Here is a 19,563-nt window from a genome sequence, read left to right on the forward strand (position 1 = left end):
GTCCCAGCCCGGCTGTGGTTGGGGTTTGGGGGAGGGAGAGCACTGGGGGGCTCGGGGGGTCCCAGCCCGGCTGTGGTTGGGGTTTGGGGGAGGGAGCGCACTGGGGGGCATGATGGGGGGCTCAGGGGGTCCCAGCCTGGCTGGGGCTGGGGCTTGGGGGAGGGAGAGCACTGGGGGGCGCGATGGGGGGCTCGGCAGGTCCCAGCCCGGCTGTGGTTGGGGTTTGGGGGAGGGAGCGCACTGGGGGGCGTGATGGGGGGCTCGGGGGGTCCCAGCCCGGTTGTGGTTGGGGTTTGGGGGAGGGAGCACACTGGGGGGCGTGATGGGGGGCTCGGGGGTCCCAGCCCGGCTGTGGCTGGGGCTTGAGGGAGGGAGAGCACTGGGGGGCGCGACGGGGGGCTCGGCAGGTCCCAGCCCGGCTGCCGTTGCAGGACGCCCAGCTCTACGAGGAGTGGAAGTGGTTCTGGTGCCCCACGCTGGGCTGGGTGCTGGAGCAGTTCCCCTCGCTGGTGCTGCCCGCCTCCCTGCTGCTCACCCAGCTCCCGCTGCTGCAGCCGCGCTATTACTCGGTCAGCTCCGCGCCCGGCGCCCACCCCGGCCAGATCCACCTCACCGTGGCCGTGCTGACCTACCAGAGCCAGGGTGAGCCACCCCCCTTCCCCGGGAATGACCCCCCCAGCCAGGGTGAGCCGCCCCCTGTGACAGGTTCCCCCCAGGGTGCCACCTGGAACTGGGGTACCACTGAGCCCCTGCCCCACCAGCCTGGGCTCCCTTTACACTGTACTGCTGTGACCAGCCTGCCAAGCCCCCTGCCAGGCTCCAGCACAGACAGGTAGGAACACACCCAGCTGCAGCTACATACACACTGGCTCTTTAACCAGCCCCTGCATGGGAAGGCTCAGCTAAGGCACCTCCCAGTTCCTAAGGCACGCACCCCTCTGGAGTGTAAACCCAAAATTATACTGTCTTGCGCTGCCCAGAGATCTGTACAGTGTAAGCTCATGAAAGTCGCCCCCTCCCTCAATGTGGAGAGGAATATACATAGCTTTCTGCCCCAAGTTATGACCCACACACTGGTTTTAGACAAAACAAAAATAACTTTATTAACCACAAAAGATAGATTTTAAGTGACTATAAGGGATAGCAAACGGATCAAAGCAAAAAAGCAAAACCACAATCTAAGCAGAAACTTGGTGGAATGAGGATAATCAATGGGACACAGTACTACCAGGGTACAAAATATATGGCAAGGACAGAACGGGTCATGCTGGTGGGGCAGTGGCACTACACATGAAAGAAAGTATAGAATCAAATGAAGTAAAAATCATAAATGAATCAAACTGTACCACAGAATCTCGATGGACAGTAATTCCATGCTCTAATAATAAGAATATAGTGGTAGGGATATATTAGCGACCACCTGACCAGGATGGTGAGAGTGACTGTGAAATGCTCAGGTTGATTAGAGAGGCCATTAACATAGAAAACTCAATAATATTGAGGGATTTCAGCTATCCCCATATTGACTGGGTCCATGTCACCTCAGGATGGGATGCAGAGATAAAGTTTCTTGACACCTTAAATGACTGCCTCTTGGAGCAGCTGGTCCTGGAACCCACCAGAGGAGAGGCAATTCTTGATTTAGTCCTAAGTACAGCACAGGATCAGGTCCAAGAGGTGAATAGAGCTGGAGTGCTTGGTAATAGTGACCCTAATCTAATTAAATTTAACATCCCTGTGGCGGGGAAAACACCCCAGCAGCAGCATTTAATTTCAGAAGGGGGAACTACACAAAAATGAGGAGGTTAGTGAAACAGAAATTAAAAGGTAGGGTGCCAAAAGTGAACTCTCTGCAAGCTGCGTGGAAACTTTTTAAAGACACCATCATAGAGGCTCAGCCTCGGTGTGTATCCCAAATTAAAAAACACAGTAAGAGAACCAAAAAGCAGCACCGCGGCTAAACAACAAAGTCAAAGAAGCAGTAAGAGGCAAAAAGGCATCCTTTAAAAAGTGGAAGTTAAATCCCAGTGAGGAAAATAGAAAGGAGCATAAACACTGGCAAATGAAGTGCAAAATACAATTAGTCAGGCCAAAAAAGAATTTGAAGAACAGCTAGACAAAGACTCAAAAAGTAATAGCAAAATTTTTTTTTAAGTAGATCAGAAGCGGGAAGCCTGTTAAACAACCAGTGGGGCCACTGGACGATGGAGATGTTACAGGAGCACTCAAGGACGATAAGGCCATTGCAGAGAAACCAAATGAATTCTTTGCATCGGTCTTCACAGTTGAGGATGTGAGGGAGATTGCCACACCTGAGCCATTCTTTTTAGGTGACAGATCTGAGGGACTGTCCCAGATTGAGGTGTCATTAGAGGAGGTTTTGGAACAAATTGATAAACTAAACAGTAATAAGTCACCAGGGCCAGATGGTATCACCCAAGAGTTCTGAAGGAACTCCAATGTATAATTGCAGGACTACTAAGTGTAGCCTCAAAAAAAGGAAAAGGAGGACTTGTGGCACCTTAGAGACTAACCAATTTATTTGAGCATGAGCTTTCGTGAGCTACAGCATCCGATGAAGTGAGCTGTAGCTCACGAAAGCTCATGCTCAAATAAATTGGTTAGTCTCTAAGGTGCCACAAGTACTCCTTTTCTTTTTGTGGATACAGACTAACACGGCTGCTACTCTGAAACCTAACTGTAGTCTGTAACCTATCATTTAAATCAGCTTCTCCACCAAATGACTGGAGGAGAGCTAATGTAATGCTGTAACGAGGCTGGTTCCGGCGGGACCCAACGGAGAGTGCCAATTCAGGACAAAGTGCTTCAAGCAGGGCAGTTACAGCCCATGGATGGGGGTTTTCCACCTCTAAGGCAAACCAAACCAGCCAGACAGAGAGGACTTCGGTCTCACCCCACTGGCTAACCAGAAGTCACACAAGCAATTCCCTCAGACACTCCCGTTCCCCAGTATCCCCACCAGGGCCACTCGTTATGGGGATGAACGGTTATGAAAACCAACACCCCAGTAAAAGAAGAAAGGTTCTCTCGATCCTGAAGGACCAAGCCCCAGACCCCAGTCAATACACAAGTCAGATCTTACCCACAAATCACACTGTTGCCAATCCTTTAGAATCTAAAATCTAAAGGTTTATTCATAAAAGGAAAAAGATAGAGATGAGAGCTAGAATGGGTTCAATCGAATCAATGACATACAGTCATGGCAAAGTTCTTGGTTCAGGCTTGTAGCAGTGATGGAATAAACGACAGGTTCAAATCAAGTCTCTGGAGAACATCCCCAGCTGGGATGGGTCATTCAGTCCTTGGTTCAGAGCTTCAGCGTAGCAAAGTCCCTCCAGAGATCAGAAGCAGGACTGAGGACAAAATGGAGATGATGCAGCTGCCTTTTATAGTCCTTTTGCCATGTGGCTTGTGCTTCCTTTGTTCCAAACACAAGCTGCCCAGCACATGGCCTGGAAATACCTCAGAGTTCTGTCCATAGGCAGGTCCCTGCATGCCTGGCTGAGTCCCAAGGTGTGTCTGTCTTCTCTCAGTGGGTCAGTTGTGTAGCCGATGGTCCTTAATGGGCCATCCAGCAGGCTGGGCAGAGCTGACACCAACTTGTCTGGGGTGGCACCCAGAAGCACAGCACACGTTTGAACTACAGACAGGATAGAGCCAATACTTATAACTTTAAATACAAAAATGATACATGCATACAGACCGCATAATCCTAACCAGCAAACCATCACCTTTTCATGGACACCTTATTTGACCCCCTTTGTACAAGATTTGGTGCCACTGCAGGACCTTGGTTGCAACAATGATCTATACAGTCCCAGTTCATGTAAAATTGATGCAGGAAGGGATAAGGACATAAGAATGGCCAGACTGGGTCAGACCAAAGGTCCATCCAGCCCAGCATCCTGTCTACCCACAGTGGCCAATGCCAGGTGCCCCAGAAGAACAGGTAATGGTCAAGTGATCTCTCTCCTGCCATCCATCTCCACCCTCTGACAAACAGAGGCTAGGGACACCATTCCTTACCCATCCTGGCTAATAGCCATTAATGGACTTAACCTCCATGAATTTATCCTTTTCTCTTTAAACCCTGTTATAGTCCTAGCCTTCACAACCTCCTCAGGCAAGGAGTTCCACAGGTTGACTGTGCACTGAGTGAAGAAGAACTTCCTTTTATTTGTTTTAAACCTGCTGCCCATTAATATTCATTTGGTGGTCCCAAGCTCTTATATTATGGGAACAAGTAAATAACTTTTCCTTATTCATTTTCTCCACACCACTCGTGATTTTATAGACCTCTATCACATCCCCCCTTAGTCTCCTCTTTTCCAAGCTGAAAAGTCCTAGCCTCTTTAATCTCTCCTCATATGGGACCCGTTCCAACACCCCTAATCATTTTAGTTGCCCTTTTCTGAACCTTTTCTAATGCCAGTATATCTTTCTTGAGATGAGGGGACCACATCTGTACGCAGTATTCAAGATGTGGGCGCACCATGGATTTATATAAGGGCAATAAGATATTCTCTGTCTTATTCTCTATCCCTTTTTTAATGATTCCTAACATCCCGTTTGCCTTTTTGGCTGCTGCTGCGCACTGCGTGGACGTCTTCAGAGAACTACCCACGATGACTCCAAGATCTTTCTCCTGATTAGTTGTAGCTAAATTAGCCCCCATCATATTGTATGTATAGTTGGGGTTATTTTTCCCAATGTGCATTACTTTACATTTATCCACATTACATTTCATTTGCCGTTTTGTGAGATCTTTTTGAAGTTCTTCACAGTCTGCTTTGGTCTTGACTATCTTGAGCAGTTTAGTATCATCCGCAAACTTTGCCACCTCACTGTTTTCCCCTTTCTCCAGATCATTTATGAATAAGTTGAATATGGTTGGTCCTAGGACTGACCCTTGGGGAACACCACTGGTTACCCCTCCCCATTTGAAATGACACAAACATCACTGACTGCATCCCAAGAGCTCCCCATCCTGGGTTCTGTCTCACTACAGCTTGTACTGGGTTAGAAGCCGTATTAGTCTATAACAGAAATGGTTTATCAAAGTCCTGGTCAATAACATGATTGAATCTCTTTACAGACCCCAGGTAAAACTTGGTTAGAACAATAGTGGATTGGATCTGCCCTTGCAGCATGGTTCCTGTAGGTCTCATGTGATCTTGCCAAGAGCTAAAGAACGTAGCTACTTTATCCATACAAGCTCTGGCAAATGTGTGGAACCCAATTAACATCACGTCAACGTAGATATTAATGTTGTCCATAGTACAGGAATCTTGGCAGTTAGCCGTGAAAGCAATAGGATAGTGTGCCTCAGTTTCCCTTTTCATACAGCACATCCGGTCTGGAATGTCTTTTCCCCTGTGAAAAGTTCCAAGTTCCAAGACTGTTCACGGGCATTAACCGTGAAACATCAGTATAACAAGGCTGTTTAACACAAAGTGTGATCTCATGTATCACTCTTAACATGGTCAGGGTTTTTTTCAAAAGATTAGGTACATTGGACATATTTTCAGTTATGGTAATAGCAACACACTAGTTACAAGAATTACCATGAGCAACAACAACAAATCCATCGCAATCACAATCACCTTTGGCCCAATACCATTGGGATTTTGGCATTTTAGGGTTAGCCTGCGGCTTCCTTTTGCAAAATCAAGTTCTCTTTTTCCTCCTTGTCCTGAAGGATCAAACCCGGATTTCTCTTGCTTAACTGAACTCACTGGCTGATGGGGCATGCTCTCTGTGCTAACAGCTATTAACAAGTTCTTCCTCTCCCTGCCAGCCAGGCAATTTGCATTACCACAGACACTAGCCTTTAAATTCTTAGCTGCTACCAATTTCAAGGCTGGACACTCATTTTTCCCTTCAGTAGGATGGGGTCTTTCCCTCCCCACCTTTTTCCTAGAAGGTTGAAAGTGGAAACTTCCTGCTCACAGGAATTCCACTGGGTGTGGATGGGTCATTACACAAAGTAAAAACTATTTCCCCCTGCTAATTTCCCCCCTACTCTTACTGACACCTTCTTGTCAACTGTTAGAAATGGGCCATCCTGATTATCACTACAAAAGGTTTTTTTCCCCTGCTGATAATTAGAATCATAGAATCATAGAATCATAGAATATCAGGGTTGGAAGGGACCCCAGAAGGTCATCTAGTCCAACCCCCTGCTCAAAGCAGGACCAATTCCCAGTTAAATCATCCCAGCCAGGGCTTTGTCAAGCCTGACCTTAAAAACCTCTAAGGAAGGAGATTCTACCACCTCCCTAGGTAACGCATTCCAGTGTTTCACCACCCTCTTAGTGAAAAAGTTTTTCCTAATATCCAATCTAAACCTCCCCCACTGCAACTTGAGACCATTACTCCTCGTTCTGTCATCTGCTACCATTGAGAACAGTCTAGAGCCATCCTCTTTGGAACCCCCTTTCAGGTAGTTGAAAGCAGCTATCAAATCCCCCCTCATTCTTCTCTTCTGCAGGCTAAACAATCCCAGCTCCCTCAGCCTCTCCTCATAACTCATGTGTTCCAGTCCCCTAATCATTTTTGTTGCCCTTCGCTGGACTCTCTCCAATTTATCCACATCCTTCTTGAAGTGTGGGGCCCAAAACTGGACACAGTACTCCAGATGAGGCCTCACCAATGTCGAATAGAGGGGAACGATCACATCCCTCGATCTGCTCGCTATGCCCCTACTTATACATCCCAAAATGCCATTGGCCTTCTTGGCAACAAGGGCACACTGCTGACTCATATCCAGCTTCTCGTCCACTGTCACCCCTAGGTCCTTTTCTGCAGAACTGCTGCCTAGCCATTCGGTCCCTAGTCTGTAGCTGTGCATTGGGTTCTTCCGTCCTAAGTGCAGGACCCTGCACTTATCCTTATTGAACCTCATCAGATTCCTTTTGGCCCAATCTTCCAATTGGTCTAGGTCCTTCTGTATCCTATCCCTCCCCTCCAGCGTATCTACCACTCCTCCCAGTTTAGTATCATCCGCAAATTTGCTGAGAGTGCAATCCACACCATCCTCCAGATCATTTATGAAGATATTGAATAAAACCGGCCCCAGGACCGACCCTTGGGGCACTCCACTTGATACCGGCTGCCAACTAGACATGGAGCCATTGATCACTACCCGTTGAGCCCGACAATTTAGCCAGCTTTCTACCCACCTTATAGTGCATTCATCCAGCCCATACTTCCTTAACTTGCTGACAAGAATACTATGGGAGACCGTGTCAAAAGCTTTGCTAAAGTCAAGAAACAATACATCCACTGCTTTCCCTTCATCCACAGAACCAGTAATCTCATCATAAAAGGCGATTAGATTAGTCAGGCATGACCTTCCCTTGGTGAATCCATGCTGGCTGTTCCTGATCACTTTCCTCTCATGCAAGTGCTTCAGGATTGATTCTTTGAGGACCTGCTCCATGATTTTTCCAGGGACTGAGGTGAGGCTGACTGGCCTGTAGTTCCCAGGATCTTCCTTCTTCCCTTTTTTAAAGATTGGCACTACATTAGCCTTTTTCCAGTCATCCGGGACTTCCCCGGTTCGCCACGAGTTTTCAAAGATAACTCTTTGAAACTCACGAGTTTTCAAATTGATAGGTCTCCTTACAGTTGGTATGGCAACACCCATTGTTTCATGTTCTCTGTGTATATATATCTTCCTACTGTCTTTTCCACTGAATGCATCCGATGAAGTGAGCTGTAGCTCACGAAAGCTTATACCCAAATAAATTGGTTAGTCTCTAAGGTGCCACAAGGAGTCCTTGTTTTTTTCTGGCTAGGTGTGTTTACCAGTTGCAGACTGTGAAGCACGGACTGCTTACTTATAGAATTAGCCCGGAGACATTCCTGTTCCAACACCATTGTCTTCCCAACAAGCTGGCCAAACACAGCCACTTGGTCACAGGGCTGGTCAACTTTCTTAACAGTTTTTACTCCATCTGAGACCTTCTCAAAGCTATCCACACTGGATCTTTCAAAAGGAAAGTCAGTGGATCCATTTACAACAGAAAATTTCTGGCTGTGAGGAACTGAAACTTCCTTGGTTAAATCACTTCCACCCCCTTCAGTTGCAGTAAACTGCTTGCAGAGACCACCCTGAAAATTTTTCTCTTCAGGAATCTTTCTAAGCATCAATTTACCTTTACCTTGCTCTACAGAAGCATTGCTCTGCTGAGCCACTTCCAACTTCTGAGTTTCACTTACATCCAGAATCACCTCTGGCCCATCCGGCGGATTCCTACACAATCCCCTTTCAGGCAAACTGACAGACTTCCTAGATAAAAGGTCAGAAGCATTCTCCTTCCCTTTGCCACACACAAGTTCAGGAATCTTTTCCTTCTTTTTACAAGTTGTCAAACTGTTAGTAGGTAACACAATCAAATCACCTTTATGCTCTCCTTGTGGTCTGGCTAGGACATCAACCTGGTCAGACAGAGTTGCTCCACCCTTTTCCAACCACACACTAGCAACAGGCAAAATACAAGCACCAGAATTGTCTGGGCTCTGGGATTTTGCTAGGACACTAACTGGATGCGACCTACTTACAGTGAACCAGACAACTGCACTATCCTCGACCAGCACAGGCTGAAAGGCCCCTTCTGTCTGCTCCACAGACAAAGAACTGGAGACACCTTCTCCTTTACCAGACACACAGCTTGGGATCTCATTTGCCTTGTCCCAGCACACAAGGCTGTTCACAGGCAACTGCTTGGAGATCAGGGTAGCTCCCTCCACAGGCAAGTCAATACCCCTGACAGACACAGGCACATTTCCTTCACTGTCCCAATTCTCCACCCAGCTAACAGGTAAGGTCCAGGGACACTCATCTTCCACTCTCCTCGCCTTCCCACCCTGCTGACTAGACACAGCCATCAGCTCACAAGGCTGCCTAGGCTCATCGAGACTTTCCTTACCAGGCACATTATCTGTTGGGAGTGGCAAACTGCTGTTCTTCTCACTACACTGAGTTACTTCCATCAAATCACAGTTACCTATTCCAGGTTCACTTTTACAAGCTGCACTAGCCAACAATCCATCACCCATCAAAAATCTACCTTTTCCTTCCTCAGTTAACCTGACCATCCACTTTAATCTGCTCCTGAGAAACGTTTTCCTGACCCACGAGATCTTTCTGCTCTTTATCTAATTCCAGATTCACTTCTGAGACACTAGACAGACATTCAGAAACTTCATTCACAGACAAACAGCTCTTTTCCTCAGACAGACATTTGGAGAAACCCTCCCCAGGCAAATCATTGCCCATAATAGACACAGGTTTAAGATCGTTCCTTTCCTGTGACCGGTTAACTGGATTGAACAAAACTTTAATATCTTTCCCAATCAAAAGAGCCTTAGGCAATAACTTCCTTACACCAGCTATAACTTCATGCTTAGTAACCATTCCATTCAAGGTGGATTCTGGCTAAAGGCATGCTTACCGTAAACTCATAAAAAGAACAGGCGGACTTGTGGCACCTTAGAGACTAACAAATTTATTTGAGCATAAACTTTCATAAGCTACAGCTCACTTCATCGGATGCATGTAGTGAAAAATACAGTGGGGAGATTTATATACACAGAGAACATGAAACAATGGGTGTTACCATACACACTGTAACCAGAGTGATCAGGTAACCTGAGCTATTACCAGCAGGAGAGCGGGGGCGGGGGGGTGGCAAGTAGGGGTGGGACCTTTTGTAGTGATAATCAAGGTGGGCCATTTCCAGCAGTTGACAAGAACCTCTGAGGAACAGGGGGGGAGGGGGGAATAAACATGGGGAAATAGTTTTACTTTGTGTAATGACCCATCCACTCCCAGTCTCTATTCAAGCCTAAGCCCTGGTCTACACTAGGACTTTAGGTCGAATTTAACAGCTTTAAATCGATGTAAACCAGCACCTGTCCACACGATGAAGCCCTTTATTTCGACTTAAAGGGCTCTTAAAATCGATTTCCTTACTCCACCCCTGACAAGTGGATTAGCGCTTAAATCGGCCTTTCTGGGTCGAATTTGCCGTTGCTCTGACGCAGGGAGGGGCGACTGACGACACGGCTTACAGGGTTGGCTTACAGGGAGCTAAAATCAACAAAGGGGGTGGCTTTACATCAAGGAGTATTTCAGGCAGGACTTCACGGAGGGTTCCAATAAGAAATGGTGCACCTAAGTTATTGTTCTTATTGGAACAAGGAGATTAGTCTGGCCTCTGATTGATACATGGCTAGATTTACCTCGCTGCACCTTCTCTGTGAGTGACTGCAGTGTGACCTAGAGGAATGAGTCCCCTAGACGGGGGTGGAGGGGGGTTTGCAAATGAGTACAAAACAAATCTGGTCTATTTCTTGTTTTGATCCACTCCATCTATCTTTTACATCTTTGGCTGGCAGCAGACGGTGCAGAAGGACTGCATGCCATCCACATCTCATGGCTGCTCGGCAGAAGATGGTACAATAGGACTGCTAGCCATCCTCATCTCTTGCCTGCCCGGCAGAAGATGATGCAATAGGACTGCTAGCAATCCGTATCACCTGCCTGCTCACCATAAGATGGTTCAATAGGACTAACTGCAGGACTAAAGAGAATGACCTGGTCAAGTCACTCCAAATTTAGTCCCTGCGCTCATGTCTGCCCAGGTGCTCCTGATTGACCTCACACAGGCCACCAGGAGCACCTCGGACATGACGATGACGGCTACCAGTCCAATTGCACCGTCTGCTGCCACAAGGCAATGGGTTGCTGCTGCTGTGTAGCAATGCCGTACCACGTCTGCCAGCACCCAGGAGACATAGGGTGACGGTTACCTGAGCGGGCTCCATGCTTGCCGTGGTATGGCGTCTGCACAGGTAACTCAGGAAAAAAGGCGCGAAACGATTGTCTGCCCTTGCTTTCACGGAGGGAGGGAGGGAACGGGGGCCTGACGATATGTACCCAGAACCACCCGCGACAATGTTTTAGCCCCATCAGGCATTGGGATCTCAACCCAGAATTCCAATGGGCAGCGGAGACTGCGGGAACTGTGGGATAGCTACCCACAGTGCAACACTCCGGAAGTCGACGCTTGCCTCGGTCCTGTGGAAGCGCTCCGCCGAGTTACTGCACTTAATGCACTTAGAGCATTTTTTGTGGGGACGCACACACTCGAATATATAAAACCGATTTCTAAAAAACCGACTTCTATAAATTCGACCTAATTTCGTAGTGTAGACATACCCTAAGTTAATTGTATCCAGTTTGCAAATTAATTCCAGTTCAGCAGTCTCTCCCTGGAGTCTGTTTTTGAAGTTTGTTTTGTTGAAGAATTGCAACTTTTAGGTCTGTAATGGAGTGACCAGAGAGACTGAAGTGATCTGTGACTGGTTTTTGAACGTTATAATTGTTGACGTCTGATTTGTGTCCATTTATTCTTTTACGTAGAGACTGTCCAGTTTGACCAATGTAAATGGCAGAGGGGCATTGCTGGCACATGATGGCATATATCACATTGGTAGATGTGCAGGTGAACGAGCCTCTGACAGTGTGGCTGATGTGATTAGGCCCTATGATGGTGTCCCCTGAATAGATAGGTGGACACAGTTGGCAATGGGTTTTGTTGCAAGGATAGGTTCCTGGGTTAGTGGTTCTGTTGTGTGGTGTGTGTTTGCTGGTGAATATTTGCTTCAGGTTGGGGGTCTGTCTGTAAGAAAGGACTGGCCTGTCTCCCAAGATCTGTGAGGGTGATGGTCGTCCTTCAGGATAGGTTGTAGATCCTTGATGATGCGTTGGAGGGGTTTTAGTTGGGGGCTGAAGGTGACGGCTAGTGACGTTCTGTTGTTTTCTTTGTTGGGCCTGTCCTGTAGTAGGTGACTTCTGGGTACTCCTCTGGCTCTATCAATCTGTTTCTTCACTTCAGCAGGTGGGTATTGTAGTTGTAAGAACGCTTGATAGAGATTTTGTGGGTGTTTCTCTGTCTGAGGGGTTGGAGCAAATGCAGTTTTATCGTAGAGCTTGGCTGTAGATGATGGATCGTGTGGTGTGGTCAGGGTGAAAACTGGAGGCATGTAGGTAGGAATAGCGGTCAGTAGGCTTCCGGTATAGGGTGGTGTTTATGTGACCATCGCTTATTAGCATCGTAGTGTCCAGGAAGTGGATGTCTTGTGTGGACTGGTCTAGGCTGAGGTTGATGGTGGGATGGAAATTGTTGAAATCCAGGTGGAATTCCTCAAGGGCTTCTTTTCCATGGGTCCAGATGATGAAGATGTCATCAATGTAGCGCAAGTAGAGTAGGGGCGTTAGGGGACGAGAGCTGAGGAAGCGTTGTTCTAAGTCAGCCATAAAAATGTTGGCATACTGTGGGGCCATGCAGGTACCCATAGCAGTGCTGCTGATCTGAAGGTATACATTGTCCCCAAAGGTGAACTAGTTATGGGTGAGAACAAAGTCACAACGTTCAGCCACCAGGTTTGCCGTGACATTATCAGGGATACTGTTCCTGACGGCTTGTAGTCCATCTTTGTGTAAAACTATTTCCCCATGTTTATTCCCCCACCCCACCCTCGCTGTTCCTCAGACGTTCTTGTCAACTGCTGGAAATGGCCCACCTTGATTATCACTACAAAAGGTTCCGCCCCCGCCCCTGCTTCCTCCTGGTAATAGCTCACCTCACCTGATCACTCTCGTTAGAGTGTGTATGGTAACACCCATTGTTTCATGTTCTCTGTGTATTTAAATCTCCCCATTGTATTTTCCACTGAATGCATCCGATGAAGTGAGCTATGGCTCCCGAAAGCTTATACTCAGATAAATTGGTTAGTCTCTAAGGTGCCACAAGTCCTCCTTTTCTTTTTACATAGATTCATAGATATTAAGGTCCGAAGGGACCATTATGATGATCTAGTCTGACCTCCTGCCCAATGCAGGCCACAGAAGCTCACCCACCCACTCTTGGGATAAACCTCTCACCTATGTCTGAGCTATTGAAGTCCTCAAATTGTGGTTTAAAGACTTCCAGGAGCAGAGAATCCTCCAGCAAGTGACCCGTGCCCCATGCTACAGAGGAAGGGGAAAAACCCCCAGGGCCTCTTCCAATCTGCCCTGGAGGAAAATTCCTTCCCGACCCCAAATATGGCGATCAGCTGAACCCTGAGCATGTGGGGAAGACTCACCAGCCAGACACCCAGGAAATAATTCTCTGTAGTAACTCAGATCCCACCCATCTAACATCCCATCACCGGCCATTGGGCCTATTTACCATGAATAGTTAAAGATCAATTAATTGCCATGATAGTTATGCCTTGAATATTATCCCCAGCCAGGGGAGCAACCCCCCTTCCACCCCACACAGCCAGGGAGTGACCCCACCCCCAGTGAGGATGAGCAACACCCCCCCACACCTAGAGTGAGTGATACCCCATGGCCAGGGCAACCCCGCAGCAAGGTGAGCAGCCTGGCTCCCCCAACCCCACCCCCACCCCAGGGAGATGGAGCTTGGGAGGGGAGATGGAGGGAGGGTATCTGAGTGGGAGAGGGGAGGTGGGGAGGGTACCGGGTGGAAGGGGAGGGGGATGCGGGCCAGGTGCCATCCCCATCAGGCTTCTGAGCACCCTGCCCCTCCTCCCCTGTGTCCCACAGACGGCAAGGGGCCCCTGCACTTCGGTGTCTGTTCCACCTGGCTGGCCCAGCTGCAGGAGGGGGACATGGTGCCTGCCTTCATCAGAGGGTAAGGGGGGCCGGGACCCTGCATGGGGCACAGAGCCAAGGTGGGGGGCTGGCAGAGCTGGGACCCTGCCCCAGGGCACAGAGCCAAGGTGGGGGGCTGGCAGAGCTGGGACCCTGCCCCGGGGCACAGAGCCAAGGGGGGTGGCTGGCAGAGCCGGGACCCTGCATGGGGCACAGAGCCAAGGCGGGGGGCTGGCAGAGCTGGGACCCTGCCCCGGGGCACAGAGCCGGGACCCTGCCCCGGGGCACAGAGCCAAGGCGGGGGGTTGGCGGGGCTGGGACCCTGCCCCGGGGCACAGAGCCAAGGCGGGGGGCTGGCGGAGCTGGGACCCTGCCCCGGGGCACAGAGCCAAGGCGGGGGCTGGCAGAGCTGGGACCCTGCCCCGGGGCACAGAGCCAAGGGGGGTGGCTGGCAGAGCCGGGACCCTGCATGGGGCACAGAGCCAAGGCGGGGGGCTGGCAGAGCTGGGACCCTGCCCCGGGGCACAGAGCCAAGGCGGGGGCTGGCAGAGCTGGGACCCTGCCCCAGGGCACAGAGCCAAGGCGGGGGGTTGGCGGGGCTGGGACCCTGCCCCGGGGCACAGAGCCAAGGCGGGGGGCTGGCGGAGCTGGGACCCTGCCCCGGGGCACAGAGCCAAGGCGGGCGGCTGGCGGAGCTGGGACCCTGCCCCGGGGCACAGAGCCAAGGCGGGGGGCTGGCAGAGCTGGGACCCTGCCCCGGGGCACAGAGCCAAGGCGGGGGGTTGGCGGGGCTGGGACCCTGCCCCGGGGCACAGAGCCAAGGCGGGGGCTGGCAGAGCTGGGACCCTGCCCCGGGGCACAGAGCCAAGGCGGGGGGCTGGCGGAGCTGGGACCCTGCCCCGGGGCACAGAGCCAAGGCGGGGGGCTGGCGGGGCTGGGACCCTGCCCCGGGGCACAGAGCCAAGGCGGGGGGCTGGCGGGGCTGGGACCCTGCCCCGTGGCACAGAGCCAAGGCGGGGGGCTGGCAGAGCTGGGACCCTGCCCCGGGGCACAGAGCCAAGGCGGGGGGCTGGCGGGGCTGGGACCCTGCCCCGTGGCACAGAGCCAAGGCGGGGGGCTGGCAGAGCTGGGACCCTGCCCTGGGGCACAGAGCCAAGGCGGGGGGTTGGCGGGGCTGGGACCCTGCCCCGGGGCACAGAGCCAAGGCGGGGGCTGGCAGAGCTGGGACCCTGCCCCGGGGCACAGAGCCAAGGCGGGGGGCTGGCGGAGCTGGGACCCTGCCCCGGGGCACAGAGCCAAGGCGGGGGGCTGGCGGGGCTGGGACCCTGCCCCGTGGCACAGAGCCAAGGCGGGGGGCTGGCAGAGCTGGGACCCTGCCCTGGGGCACAGAGCCAAGGCGGGGGGCTGGCGGAGCTGGGACCCTGCCCCGGGGCACAGAGCCAAGGCGGGGGGCTGGCGGGGCTGGGACCCTGCCCCGTGGCACAGAGCCAAGGCGGGGGGCTGGCAGAGCTGGGACCCTGCCCTGGGGCACAGAGCCAAGGCGGGGGGTTGGCGGGGCTGGGACCCTGCCCCGGGGCACAGAGCCAAGGCGGGGGCTGGCAGAGCTGGGACCCTGCCCCGGGGCACAGAGCCAAGGCGGGGGGCTGGCGGAGCTGGGACCCTGCCCCGGGGCACAGAGCCAAGGCGGGGGGCTGGCGGGGCTGGGACCCTGCCCCGTGGCACAGAGCCAAGGCGGGGGGCTGGCGGAGCTGGGACCCTGCCCCGGGGCACAGAGCCAAGGCGGGGGGCTGGCGGGGCTGGGACCCTGCCCCGTGGCACAGAGCCAAGGCGGGGGGCTGGCAGAGCTGGGACCCTGCCCCGGGGCACAGAGCCAAGGCGGGGGGCTGGCGGGGCTGGGACCCTGCCCCGTGGCACAGAGCCAAGGCGGGGGGCTGGCGGAGCTGGGACCCTGCCCCGGGGCACAGAGCCAAGGCGGGGGGCTGGCGGGGCTGGGACCCTGCCCCGTGGCACAGAGCCAAGGCGGGGGGCTGGCAGAGCTGGGACCCTGCCCCGGGGCACAGAGCCTGGATGGGGGTGGGACCCTGCCCAGGACAGAGCCAGGGCGAGGGGAGGGGGGGACCCTGCATGAGGCTCAGGGTGGGGGCTGGTGGGGCTTGGACCCTGCCCGCATGCTCCCTCCTGTGGCTCTTTCACCCCACAGGCCCCACATCTCCCAGCATGCCCTGCTCCACCCCTAGTCTGGGGACCCCTCCTCCTCCCATTAACCCTTTCTGCTGCCGTGGCCCCTGCCCCGAGGCCCTGCAGCGCGCAGGCGGCTCGACCCGGTGCCATGCCCCAGACACCGTCCCTCCCCACACAGGGCCCCGTCCTTCCGGCTCCCGCAGGACCCCAGTGCCCCCTGCATCCTGGTGGGTCCGGGCACCGGCATCGCCCCCTTCCGGGGCTTCTGGCAGCAGCGGCTGCACGCCATGGAGACGGAAGGTCAGACGGCCGGGGGGCCTGGATTGGGCGGGGGGCTGGGGGTCCCTAGGGCTCATGGCCTGGGCAGGTTGGGGGACTGGGGACAGGGCCTGGGGGGCCTGGATTGGGCGGAGAGGCTGGGGGTCCCTAGGGCTCTTGGCTGGGGGGACCTGGTGCGCCTTGCCGAGGGGCACTGGGAGGGTGTGTCCGGGAGGGGTCTCGGCAGGGCCAGGGCGGGAGCAGGATCCCGGGGCGGGGGGGCCACTACTGCCCCTCACCCTGCCCCTGCCCTCCAGGCCTCCGGCCGGGCGAGATGACCCTGGTGTTCGGCTGCCGCTGTGCCCGCCTCGACCACCTCTACCAGCAGGAGGCGCTGGAGGCCCAGCAGAAGGGGGCGCTGAGCCGGGTGCTGACGGCTTTCTCCAGGGACCCCGACATCCCCAAGGTAACGGGGGCTGCGCCCAGCGGGGCTGGCTGGGGGGCCGGGGCGGCCCGCACTGACGCTCTGCCCTTCCCCAGGCCTACGTGCAGGACGTCCTGCGGACGCAGCTGCCGGGCGAGGTGCACCAGGTGCTATGCCAGCGCGGGGGCCACCTCTACGTCTGCGGGGACGTCACCATGGCCACCGGCGTCCTGCAGACGGTGCAGCAGATCCTGGCCCAGGAGGGAGGCATGACGCTGGCCGAGGCCGGAGACCTAATCAGCGAACTCCGGGTACGGGGTGGGGGAGCGGCCCCAGCTGGGGGCACGGGGACGCGGGCAGCCTGGCGTAGGCAAGTAGGGGGCTGTGGGTCAGCAGTGAGGGGCACCGGCAGAGCTGTGGGGGTGGGACCCCAGGGCTGGGGATGGGATGGAGGGGTGCTGGCAGAGCTGGGGGGTGGGGGGGCCCGGGGCTGGGATAGGGGCTGAGGGTGGGGACGGAGGGGTGCCGGCAGGGCTGGGGGGTGGGGGGCCCCCGGGGCTGGGATAGGGGCTGTGGGTGCGGACGGAGGGGTGCTGGCAGGGCTGGGGGGGCCCCGGGGCTGGGATAGGGGCTGCAGGTTGGGACTGAGGGGGGCGGCAGGGCTGGGATAGGGGCTGCGGGTTGGGACTGAGGGGTGCGGCAGGGCTGGGTTAGGGCTGCAGGTTGGGACTGAGGGGTGCGGCAGGGCTGGGATAGGGGCTGCGGGATGGGACGGAGGGGTGCCGGCAGGGCAGGGAGGTGGGGGGCCCCAGGTCTGGGATAAGGGCTGCGGGTGGGGACGGAGGGGTGCTGGCAGGGCTGGGATAGGGGCTGCAGGTGGGGATGGAGGAGTGCCGGCAGGGCTGGAGGGCGGGGGGGCCCCGGGGCTGGGATAGGAGCTGCGGTTTGGGACTGAGGGGTGCGGCAGAGCTGGGTGAGGGGCTGCAGGTTGGGACTGAGGGGTGCGGCAGGGCTGGGATAGGGGCTGCGGGTTGGGACGGAGGGGTGCGGCAGGGCTGGGATAGGGGCTGCGGGTTGGGACTGAGGGGTGCTGGCAGGGCTGGGATAGGGGCTGCAGGTTGGGACTGAGGGGTGCGGCAGGGCTGGGATAGGGGCTGCGGGTTGGGACTGAGGGGTGCTGGCAGGGCTGGGATAGGGGCTGCGGGTTGGGACTGAGGGGTGCTGGCAGGGCTGGGTAGGGGCTGCAGGTTGGGACTGAGGGGTGCGGCAGGGCTGGGATAGGGGCTGCGGGATGGGACAGAGGGGTGCCGGCAGGGCAGGGGGGTGGGAGGCCCCGGGGCTGGGATAAGGGCTGCGGGTGGGGACGGAGGGGTGCCGGCAGGGCTGGGATAGGGGCTGCGGGATGGGACGGAGGGGTGCCGGCAGGGCAGGGGGGTGGGAGGCCCCGGGGCTGGGATAAGGGCTGCGGGTGGGGACGGAGGGGTGCTGCCAGGGCTGGGATAGGGGCTGCAGGTGGGGACGGAGGGGTGCCGGCAGGGCTGGGATAGGGGCTGCAGGTGGGGACGGAGGGGTGCCGGCAGGGCTGGGGGGCGGGGGGGCCCCGGGGCTGGGATAGGGGCTGCGGGTTGGGACTGAGGGGTGCCGGCAGGGCTGGGTAGGGGCTGCAGGTTGGGACTGAGGGGTGCGGCAGGGCTGGGATAGGGGCTGCGGGATGAGACGGAGGGGTGCGGCAGGGCTGGGATAGGGGCTGCAGGTTGGGACTGAGGGGTGCGGCAGGGCTGGGATAGGGGCTGCGGGTTGGGACTGAGGGGTGCTGGCAGGGCTGGGATAGGGGCTGCAGGTTGGGACTGAGGGGTGCGGCAGGGCTGGGATAGGGGCTGCGGGATGGGACAGAGGGGTGCCGGCAGGGCAGGGGGGTGGGGGGCCCCGGGGCTGGGATAAGGTCTGCGGGTTGGGACTGAGGGGTGCTGGCAGGGCTGGGATAGGGGCTGCAGGTTGGGACTGAGGGGTGCGGCAGGGCTGGGATAGGGGCTGCAGGTGGGGACGGAGGGGTGCCGGCAGGGCTGGGGGGCGGGGGGGCCCCGGGGCTGGGATAGGGGCTGCGGGTTGGGACTGAGGGGTGCCGGCAGGGCTGGGTAGGGGCTGCAGGTGGGGACTGAGGGGTGCGGCAGGGCTGGGATACGGGCTGCAGGTGGGGACTGAGGGGTGCCGGCAGGGCTGGGGGGCGGGAGGGCCCCGGGGCTGGGATAAGGGCTGCGGGTTGGGACTGAGGGGTGCCGGCAGGGCTGGGTAGGGGCTGCAGGTTGGGACTGAGGGGTGCGGCAGGGCTGGGATAGGGGCTGCGGTTTGGGACTGAGGGGTGCGGCAGGGCTGGGATAGGGGCTGCGGGATGGGACAGAGGGGTGCCGGCAGGGCAGGGGGGTGGGGGGTCCCGGGGTTGGGATAGGGGCTGCGGGTGGGGACGGAAGGGTGCTGGCAGGGCTGGGTAGGGGCTGCAGGTTGGGACTGAGGGGTGCGGCAGGGCTGGGATAGGGGCTGCGGGATGGGACGGAGGGGTGCCGGCAGGGCAGGGGGGTGGGGGGCCCCGGGGCTGGGATAAGGGCTGCGGGTTGGGATGGAGGGGGGCTGGAATTGCAGGGCTCCCTGGGCATCAGTCTCGGTGCCCTGTGGGTGCTGCCCTGCCCGGCGCCCCTCACCCCGGGTCTCTCCCCCAGGACCAGAACCGCTGCCACGAGGACATCTTCGGCCTGACGTTCCGCACGCAGGAGGTGGCCTCGCGGATCCGCTCTCAGTCCTTCTCGGCGCAGGCGCGGAGCCTGCTGGAGCCCGCCCCCTGCGTGGCCCCTGGCTCCTCGGCCCATGGGGGTGGGAGCAGGGCCCTTTGCCCCACTGCTGCTGCCTCCCCCCCTGCAGCCCCCCAATAAAGTGTTTAGTTTTGATAATTGCAGCTCGTCGTTTTCCACGATGACTCTAGCGACTCGGGGACCGGCCCCGTGTCCGGTGTGGC

At 55.9% G+C, this 19,563-nt stretch overlaps 1 protein-coding gene across 3 annotated transcripts in view; it reads left to right on the top strand.

Annotated features, from left to right (window-relative positions):
* Nucleotides 1-19,503, top strand: part of NOS3 (nitric oxide synthase 3) — an 87,984-nt gene extending 68,481 nt beyond the window's left edge. For all 3 annotated transcript variants that reach the window (XM_073334950.1, XM_073334951.1, XM_073334952.1), the window contains 6 exons: nucleotides 432-642; nucleotides 13,646-13,733; nucleotides 16,053-16,174; nucleotides 16,450-16,598; nucleotides 16,673-16,867; nucleotides 19,271-19,503. In XM_073334950.1, coding sequence (XP_073191051.1) covers nucleotides 432-642; nucleotides 13,646-13,733; nucleotides 16,053-16,174; nucleotides 16,450-16,598; nucleotides 16,673-16,867; nucleotides 19,271-19,480 — 975 coding nt within the window. In that variant the 3' untranslated portion in view covers nucleotides 19,481-19,503. The remainder of the gene's footprint in view (nucleotides 1-431; nucleotides 643-13,645; nucleotides 13,734-16,052; nucleotides 16,175-16,449; nucleotides 16,599-16,672; nucleotides 16,868-19,270) is intronic.
* The last annotated feature ends 60 nt before the right edge of the window (nucleotides 19,504-19,563 follow it).

Source organism: Lepidochelys kempii, chromosome 2 (assembly GCF_965140265.1).
Source record: "Lepidochelys kempii isolate rLepKem1 chromosome 2, rLepKem1.hap2, whole genome shotgun sequence".
NCBI lineage: Eukaryota > Metazoa > Chordata > Testudines > Cheloniidae > Lepidochelys > Lepidochelys kempii.